At 49.8% G+C, this 10,071-nt stretch overlaps 1 protein-coding gene across 1 annotated transcript in view; it reads right to left on the reverse strand.

Annotated features, from left to right (window-relative positions):
• KCNK13 (potassium two pore domain channel subfamily K member 13) overlaps window positions 1–8,958 on the reverse strand; it is a 97,656-nt gene extending 88,698 nt beyond the window's left edge. Inside the window, exon 1 of the mRNA XM_074996643.1 lies at window positions 8,577–8,958. Coding sequence (XP_074852744.1) covers window positions 8,577–8,913 — 337 coding nt within the window. The 5' untranslated portion in view covers window positions 8,914–8,958. The remainder of the gene's footprint in view (window positions 1–8,576) is intronic.
• Between the last annotated feature and the right edge of the window lie 1,113 nt (window positions 8,959–10,071).

The raw sequence follows: 10,071 nt of genomic DNA on the forward strand, positions 1-10,071 counted from the left end.
GGACACTGGACTGGAGAGAGGGGCCGGGAGGGGGCTCGGGTGGGGGACTGGACTGGAGAGGAGGGCTGGGATGGGGGTAGGGTCAGTTGGTTTAAAAGCGCGGGGGGGCTAGGAGCCACATCGGCCATGGCTGCCCCTGTCACCCCCGGACCAGGGTCCCCTGTGGGGCTGTGATGGGGCCAGGACCAAGGGGAGGTAGGGCTGGGGTGGGGGTGCCATGGGCTCTGCCCTCATGGGGTATGTAGGAGGGGCCACTGGGCTGGGACAAGAACACTCACCTCCGTCAGCAGCTACCGGGCCAGCTCAAGGCACTCAGTTGGCAAAAAGGTCCACCACGCGTCAGGCAGCTGCTTCTGAAGGGGCGGCTGCGGCTGGAGGGGCTGGTGAGGGGGCGGGAGGCTGGGCGAGGTGGACAGCCAAGGCCTGGAGCACGGCATCCATGCTGTTGGCCAGCCTCGCCCACATATCCTGCTCCATTGCCAGCCATTTCTGCAGCACGCTGGTCAGCTCCCGCATGACTGCCCAGTTGGAGGCTGCCTCTTCACTTCTCCACCGCTGTCTCTGAGGGGCCCACCCACAGCCATGGGGGGATGTGGGCTGGGGCGGCCTCCCGGCCTTCTGCTACCGCGGCCCGCTCAGGTCTTCAGGGTGGCCAGCTGGCGAGGGACCTGTGGAGACAGTAAGGGACGGGGACGGACCGTGAGTGCTGGCTCCTGACCCGGGGGGTGGATCTCCCGCTCCCTTGCCTCCTGCTCCATCTCCCTGCTGCCTGCTGACCTGTGGGATCCTGGGTGCCCAGGGGTTCCCGCTTGGTGAGGATCAGCCCATGCTCCCACGTCCCCCATCCCCAGGTGTTTGGGGCTATTCTGGGAGGGGCCCCATCCCCATCCCCATCCCTTGCCATGTCCCACTCACCCCAAACGTACCAGCTGTGACCTCCTGGGGCTGGGGTGAGGCCCGGCTCGATGGTGCCTGGCTCGGTGTTCCGAAGGGGAGGGCTACGATGAGGGTCCCGTCACTGGAGCCCTCATCCTCGCCCTTGGTCTTGGTGGGCCAGTCTCTGCATGGGGGACTGGTGATGCCGGAGGGGCCCGCCTCCTTGCCGCTGTCCACAGGGGGCGGGAGGGAGGGGAATGGCGGTGTCCACCACGTGCTCTGGGCTGGGCACCTCCCTCGGCTGCAGAAGCCTGTGCAGCTCCTGGTGGTGGGAGCAGTACACGGGCTGTGCCCCCAACTGGCTGGCAGTATCACAGGCCTTGACGTACGCCTGGCGCAGCTCCTTGACTTTGGTTCAGATGCTGCTACCGGGGCAGTCGGGGTGTCCTCAGGCGGCAAGACCGCTAGCCAGCTGGTTGAATGCCTTGGCATTTCGCTGGCAGGTGCCGGTTTGCCGAAGGACCTCCGGCCCCCCGGAGGGCGAGGAGGTCCTTCAACTCCACCTCTGTCCAGGGGGGTCCCCTCCTGGCAGGGCCCTTGTCTGGGCCCTGTGATTCCTCAGACCACTCCTCTGGAGCCCCCGGAGGAGAAGGGGGATCCTCCTGTGCTGCCATTGGGGGTTGGGGCTGCGGAGACTGACAGGTGCTTCGGGCAGGGGCAGTCCAAGGCAGAGCTCATGCTACTTGTGGCACACTCTCAGCTTCCTGCCTGGGGTTGCCAGGGAGCTGCTTCCTTAAAGGTAGCGGGCAGGGACCACAGAGCCCTTCCTGGGCTAGCCAGACTGTCTCCATCCACTTCGCGGGGGGGGGGGGGGGACCCTCCTTGGAGGACTCCTTACTTCGAAGTAAGGAGTGCAGAGCATCTACACCATGGGTGTCCAACCTTTTGGCTTGCCTGGGCCGCATTGAGTGAAGAGGAATTGTCTTGAGCCGCATATAAAATATATAATATAGTTAATGTATATAAATCACATAATAATGTTAAAAGTTTATGATCTTGTGGGGCCGCATTACTAGCTGTTCAGGGCCGCATGTAGCCCGCAGGCCGCGGGTTGGACACGCCTGATTTACACGCATTATCTTTGAAGTTAAACTTCAAAGTAAGCCTCTACTCCATTCCCAGGAATGGAGTAGTGACTTTGAAGTTAACATCAAAGTGAGGGAGGCTAACTTCAAAGTAAGGGAAAGCGTGTGTGGACGTTCTGCAGGCTACTTTGAAGTAGCCCCTTACTTCAAAGTTAACTTCGAAGTTAGTTTGTAGTGTAGACGCACCCCTAGTGTACTGCTCTAACCAATATCCTGCTCTGCTCTATAGAAGTGCATCTTTCTTGAAGGAATGGCTGAGAAAGAAGACAAAGGACCTAAGATTAGAAACATCTAGGAACGGAACAAAGCAAAGGATGAAAACAAAACAGCTCTAGTGAGGTAAATCCATTTTCCTGCCTGCAAATGTTGAATTCTTCACCTTCATTGTAAACACTTTCAAAATGCAGCTCCTACTCGGTGCATCTATGGCAGGCCATGGTATAAATGTACCTTCTTCATTTTCCCCTTTCATCCATGAAAGGAACATCTGGGTGGGATCCACAAAAGTACTTAGGCCCTTGAATTTCAGACTCTGCCTAACTTCTGGATTGAGGTTCCTAAGGCCCAGTTTTAGGCTCCACTGTGATGCACAAAATTCCCACCCAATCCTGTAGTCAGTCTAAACCCTCACCAAGTCTGAGTTCCCAGAGTAAAAGTTCCCTAAATGCCTGCTGCTTCTGTCTTTGAGAGTTCAGCATTCACACTGTTGCCTCCCTCTGAGGCTTTAGACACTCTTTTCTCTTCTGATGAAGTCCCTATCTTACTTGCAGGGGTTGACCCAACAGACATGCTCAGAACCAGCTATTGGATTGAAAATCTGACCATTGTGGGAAGAGGTGGTAGTGATATCCATTTTGTAGCTTTTAGCCCTGTGGACAGGCACCTGGCATGTGAGAGATTGCCCCCTTTTTGCCAGTGGGAGATGAAACATGTATAACATGAGCACCACCACCTCCAGCTGTTTTGCAACCTCTGGCAACCTAATTCTCCAAGAAACACCTTAAGCCCCTAAACTGCCTGACTCCTGTTCGTGGATCGCTAAAGAGAGCTAGGCATCTACTTGCAGCCCTGTCTGTCTACAAGAGAGGGTTAAGGTTTAGTGCACACTATTTTTAGCCCGCTCCCATTGGCCTGCTCAGGCAGGTCCCAGCCTACACATGGGCTTTTGTGGATCATATTCTAAGGCATCTATCTCTCCATGTATTGTGTAGGGAACCTACATGCCTAATTCAGCTTTGTGGATCATGGTGATTTTCTAGGCACTAAATATTAAGTGCCATGATATGCATCATGCAATACTGAGTCCTTTTATGGACGTAGGCCCTGGTATCTCAGAGTCCACTTCAAAAGTCTACTTCAAGATGTTATTTATTCTTATAGAGGTCCACAGAATCATCATGATAAAGCCAACCTCACAAAATCCCCAAAGTACAACAGATTCCCAGAAGTTTTCTATGCCTCCTTCCAGGATATTTACCATTCACCTTCCTGAGAGTCCATCTCCAGCCTGGTCCCAGACTCTTTGTATCTTCCAGAGCTCCACTCTCCATGCCTTCTACCTGAGAGCTCTCAGATTCATTTCTCCTGTTCCAGGTCTCCTATGAGAACTCCCAGAAGGAAACAGCTCATGAAGGCCTCCCTTCTTACCTCTTACCATCTTACCTCTGCCCAGGGAACATCTCTTCAGCCCTTGTTCTGGGCTCAGCTGCCCCCAGACCTCTACTCAGGTTTGCTGCAAAAGGCAGCTGTCTTTCTGGGCATGAATCTCCCCTGGCTCATGAAGATTTTGTACTGGCATAAGTCCATGCAATGATTATTACTGATTTTATGTGGGTGAGAGTGAGAGAGGAATTAGGCTATGTCTTTGGCATTTATCGGCCCTCCCACCTTATTTCTTGCCTGTTGTAGCATGGTTCCATGTGGCTATTTTCCATCTCTATTTTCCTTTATATAGATTTCTCCCTTAGTGAACAATAATGCTTCCTTGTCAGTGGTACCCTCTAGCTGTGTTCTATAAGTTCCCTGTCTCCTTGCACTTTCTCCTGTTTCTCAGGATGATGTGATTGTCAGCAGTGACTTCATTTTACTATGTAACGCACCATGCATAGGATATATTACTCAGAAGAGCTTTGGATCATGTATGTTGTTGCCAAATCTCTTTTCCACTCCCCTATCTGGGTTTCACATCCTCTGCAACTTAGTGTTCTACAGCTGCTTGAATATAGGAATGATGCAGATTTGCAATAATTTCTCAGAAAAAGATACCTCACTTTTTCTGAATAAAATTACACAAGTCTCCCCCTCGTAGCCCTCTATATAGCTCGCACAGATATGGTAGGCTAACTCTAGGCATCTCTTTTGCCAGCTTGATAAATTGCTTCTTCTTTCTCTTAATCAAGACAAGATCATGACATTGGCTCTGATGGGCACATTTTAAATTAAGAGAAATGAAGAGAACATGCCTCTTTGACTCTGCCCGGCAACATTAGTCAGAGAGAGACCATAGTGTAAACAAGATAAGGAGACATTTTCTAGATAAAAACAACATACAATTAAAAATAAAGGCTTCATCTAGTATACACTGAAGTCAATATGAGTCCCTCTGGTTTCAGAGGGCAGTGGAAGGAGACCTAATAGTAAAAGTGTCACAGGAGCCCAAATCCGATGAGTTGCTGAAAGATCCGACCTACCATTTATTTCAATGAGAACTGAAGATGATCAGTACTTTTCAGGATCTGGGTCTAAATTATTAAACTGAAAAAATGGCAAATTATTTTTTCATCCATTGTTCCCTGTTTATTTTTACAATTGACATAGCTTGGGCAGTGGAATTAGATTGGTCAGGTTCACGTTCAAATGTTCATGCCCCAACTCAAAGCTATTATACTTGGGTGATGGGCATAGTAGCTGAATGTTTTCATTACAAAGACTTTCTGCACTTTACCTCTGAATCCTTTTCTAGGCATTGGGAAATCTCTTAAAGTCAAAAACACCTGACAGTGTACCTTTTCAGATGAAGTACACTGAAGCAGCTGACTTCATGGGTAGCACTTTCTCAGCAATGCATATTTTGAAGTATGTGAGCTTGCTTTGTTTAGGCTGGAAAAATTATTCATTGATGTTACTCTAGTACTATAGCAAATCAAGTCTGATAGGACCAGCACAGAAAAGAGTAAGAACAATATACCAAATTGTAAAGTCACATAAAAAATAAATCTGTATTTTATTAGGACTGTTTTTCAGCTTACTCAGTAGCTTCCTACATGGCTATATAATACTGAGGGGGGAGGACTGCTAATAGGACTATGTCATGAAGAAGTCTATTCTGAAAAACCACATGCAAGCAGAAATAGCTGGTTCAAATTTCTATTTAAGAGATTAAATTTTATGGGAGTTTGGAAGGCAGTCTGGCATTTTAGGAAAAAGAGTGAAGAAAGTAGTTACGTCACAGACATATTTCTAAGTAAGATGAATAGATAAAGAAAGGGTTCCTTTCACAAAATTATCAAGTTTCTCCCATATAAGAAACAGTAACGTGAAAATATGAGAACTGAAAAACAAAAGCTGTACCATCTCTTACAAACGTATCACAGTCACGTGTTCAGCAAAGCTCTTGAGCATGTGCTTAACTTCAAGTATGTTCTTAAAGCTCATTGACTCAAAAGTTCAAAAAACATGAAACACCCAAAATAACATAGGAGAACAAAAATAAATGTGAGGTCCATCTTACTCAAAAAAGTTTATCTTAAGAGTTAACTAAGAGACTCAACTAACACTAGAAAAGTCTTAGCACAACCTTGAATGTCTTAGATATTCACCAAGCACAATCTCTTGGTTGTCTCAAGCAGGCGAACTTAAAGCTGATGTTTATAGGGAACTTATTAGAGAAGAATTCTATGAGAATTCCTACATACAATTAAATAATCACTCAATAAATGGATTACTCTGGAAACAAAATGAAACCAATTTCATCTGGAGACCCTGTTAGAAAAAAAATGTTTCCATTTTTCACAAGTTAAATTAACACACTTGTTCACTTGTTGCATTTCTTAATCTCCCCTCATATGGATTTTCCATGCCCCTAATAATTTTTGTTGCCTTCAGAATACTTGGGTGAATGCGACCTGGCCTTAGTGACTTACTACTGTTTACTTTTTCAGTGTATTCCAAAATCTCCTCTCTTGATCTCTTAATCTGGGACAGCTCCTAGATTTGTGACCTAAAAGGAATGATTTGGATGTGGGTATCTTCCCCACATCCTCTGCAGTGACAGCTGGTGCCATAAATTATTTCAGCTTTCCCAACAATGGCTTTGTCTTCCCTGAGTGCTCCTCTAGTGCCTTGCTCATCCAGTGGCTTACTCACTTCTTGACAGGCTTCCAGCTTTTGGCGTACTTTAAAAAAAAAATGGTGTTAGCTTTTGTGTTCTTAGCTAGCAGTTTTTCAGATTCTTTCCTGATCTGCCTTATACTTTTACACTTGTTTGGCCAGAGTTTATGCTGTTTTATTTTCCTCACTTAGAATCTGACTTCTAATTTTTAAAGGATGCCCATTTGCCTCTCACCACCTCTTATATTCTGTTAGTTAGCCATCGTGGCATTTTTGGTCTGCTTACTCTCTCTCTCTCTCTCTCTCTCTCTCTCTCTCTCTCTCTGTGTGTTTGTGTGTGTGTGTGTTGTTTTTAAATTAGGGAGCTGAACCTCAAACATTTAGACTGAATCTCTATTGTGGAGTTTTAAAATAATTTCCATGAGCTATGCAGGCATTTCTATTTCTTTTAATTTTGGTTTTATTAACTTCCTCATTTTATGTGGTCCCCTTTTTAGAATTTAAATGCTATTGCGCTGGGGTTTGTTTGGCCATTTCCCCTCCATAAGGATGTTAAACTTAATTACGTTATGAATACTCTTAATGAGATCTGGTGCTTCAGTTAGCTAAGAAGCAGTCATTAATGGTGACAAGAAAATTTAACCACTGCATCCTGTCCTGAGGTGACATGTACTCACTCAGTCAATATGGAGATAGATTAAATTATCCCGTTACATTTGCTGAGTTTGCTGCCGCTCTACTCTCCCTGGCTACTTTGGTCAGGTGACCTGTCATATATTCCTACTGCTGTACTCTTACTATTCAAGCATGTAATTTCTATCCCTAGAGCTTCTGTGGGACAGTGTGATTAATTTAAGATCTTTATTATATTTGACTCTATACTTTCTTTGACTCTACGCTTTCCTTCACTTATAGTGCCACTTCCCCACCACACAATCTTCTCCGTCATTCACGTAACTATTGTACCCTAACGAAACAAAAAAGCAGACAACACTTTAAAGACTAACAAAATAATTTATTTGGTGACGATCTTTCGTGGGGCATCGTGGTCTTTAAATTATTTTGTTAGTTTTTAAAGTGCTACATGACAGCTTTTTTGTTTTGTAAAGATACGCACTAACACAGCTATCTCTCTGTGACTACTACACCATAGTGATACCACATCCCATTGACTATTGTCATTCTACCAAGTTTCTGCAATGCGTGGTATATAAATATCCTCATTTAATGCCAGGGACTCTGGTTCACCCAATTCAGTATTTAAACGTTTGCATTTTTATATAAGTACTTATATATTTTGTTGCTTGCCTTCATGTATTGCATGTAAACTTGTAACCCCTCTAAGTCCAATACCATCAGTGTCCCCTTATAGGCTTATTCTTTTGCTTCTCCAAACTGGAAAAATCTAAGGACAAAGCAAGATGTGAAGAATACACTGACTTGTGGATTGTGCAGAAAGCAAAGGATTTGCATGATTTCAGAGTCAACAATTTGTAAAGCCAATTGCATAGTCTACAATTAATAAGGCACAGTGAAGTATGTTATATGGGTATATTGTGCAGGAGGTAATACTAGAAGAGCATAATGGGCCTTAAAATCAAACAAAATCTTAGTTTAGGTTTTGTTATAACAAGAATTCACAAAACTTAAAAATCAAGAAACATCAGTGAAAACAAACCTCAGGGTTTATGTGTAAATGCTCTGCTACATGGTTTGTTACTACAGAATTGGATGGATTCATCAGTGCAGGCAAATGAAACTGAGCAGGGAAAAGTGAAACTGACTCCTTTCACTGTCCCAAAGGAGTAAAGTGCCAAAAAGTCAAGGAGCACTTCAAGCCTGCTTCCCATGAATGAATGAAAAACATGTGGTCATTTATTCTATACTATAGTGAAATAGGTATTTAAGGTGATTAATAAACTCACTGTGCTGGGGGACATTTTCCCCTGGCTTCTCAATTGGGAAGTTGCCTAACTAGGGTTTCATTGTGTCTGGCTTGGGGCCCGGCCCCCCATTTCTTTTAGTTTGCTGTTTAATCTTGTGGCAGAGGATAATGCAGACATTTCAAGGGAATAAGGTGGGAGCAGATGATAATATCCTTTTGCTGCTCTTGGGGATTGAATCACACCCTAAGAGCTACCTTAGTTACTCCCCCCACTCCAGTGTCAGGGGTCACAGGACGGATTCATGCTGATCACCGGAGAAATTATTACCCTGTGGACTTACCTATTGTTGAAACCACAGTCCCCACAAAATAAAAGGCTCCGGTAAAATCCCATCGGGGTCTGATGTCATCGACCCGGATCCCGGCTACGCTGGCCTCTTGGTACTCCCGGAGGAACTCCTGCAGCTCTGCCCGGCTCAGGTTGTGCCTCTGGCTGAAGTTCACGAGCCTGGCCTCCCACTTCTCCTTGGCCTCCCGCTCGGTGGGCAGCTCGATGGCCGAGAACACGGCGGCCCCGCACAGCATGTAGAGGATGATGAGCGCGGCCAGCAGCAGGAAGCGGGCGTTATCCTCGTTCAGGTGACCCAGGCTGGAGCAGCAGCAGCCGCGCCACGCCATTCTCCGCCCCGGGGGCCCGGGCTGAGGCGGCTGCTGGAGACCGGCACCACGATTGCGCCCGGTCGCTGCTGCCCCGAAGCCCAACGCGCGTAGCGGCACCCTGGGCTACACAGCCGGGGCCCGGGAGCAGCGCGCTCCATGGCCGCCCCGCATCTCTGCCGGCGGACCCGGCCGGCCTCTCCAGGGCAGGGGGGCGGCGTGCGGCACTGCGGGGCTGTGTGTCGCCACTTGCCCGCCCTTCACTCGGCTCCCTTCGCTGGGGCTCCTCGGGCGCTCGGGGCCATTGCCCGAGGCGCCCCCTGGCGTTCGGCAGCTCAGCAAAGGATTCGCCGCCCTGGGGGCGCCGGCGCCGGCCGACCACCTGCGCTCGCCCGCCGCAGCTTCTCCGCGAGCCCCGGGCCGCGCCGGCCCCCGCGCGCGCAACTTCAGCCGGCCGCGGGGGCTGGCTGGAGGGGCGACGCTCCGTGCGAGGCGGCTGCCCCGGCGGCGCTCGGCGGGCGGCGCGTCTCTCCACGCCCTTCTCCGCGAGTCAGGGCCGTCCCGCCGCGGAGCCCGGCCGGCATGGCTGCGCCTCAGAGCGGCCGCGGGCAGTGCCCCAGCTCGCAGCCGCGCCGCGGCCCCGCTCCCACGCCCGATCGCCGCCCGGAGATCGCCGCGGCCCCCGCCATGGTCAGCGACCCGCGCCCAGAGCCTGCCTCCTTGCCGGGGCCGGCGCAGGGCGATCGCCCCGCTGAGCCTGCGGCCCTCGGGACTGGGCTGGCGCAGCAGGCGGCGCGGAGCCCGGAGTTACCACTTCGGTTCGGCTGGAGCTCGGGGCTACGAACTTGGCTACGAACTCCACCGCTGCGCCCGCGCGGGAGCGAGAAAGCCCAGGCAGCGTCTGGCACCTGTCGGCGGACCCGGCTCGGCGGTGACCGCAGCGGAGCGGCGCCTCGCACGGACCGACCACGCGGAGCCGAGGTACCGCACCGGGCTCCCGGCCCGTCGGGCTCCGCATTCGCCCCGCTCTGTGGGCGGGAAGCAGCCGGCGGGGCGGGGCGGGGGCTGACAGTCTCCAGCCCCGCTCGCTGCCGGAGGGCAGGTGGGGTCACGCGGGGCTCAGCCTGCTCCTGTCTCAGCTGCAGCCGGCAGAGGACGAGGCTCGGACTGGCGGCCGCT

This window comes from Carettochelys insculpta, chromosome 6 (assembly GCF_033958435.1).
Source record: "Carettochelys insculpta isolate YL-2023 chromosome 6, ASM3395843v1, whole genome shotgun sequence".
Lineage (NCBI taxonomy): Eukaryota > Metazoa > Chordata > Testudines > Carettochelyidae > Carettochelys > Carettochelys insculpta.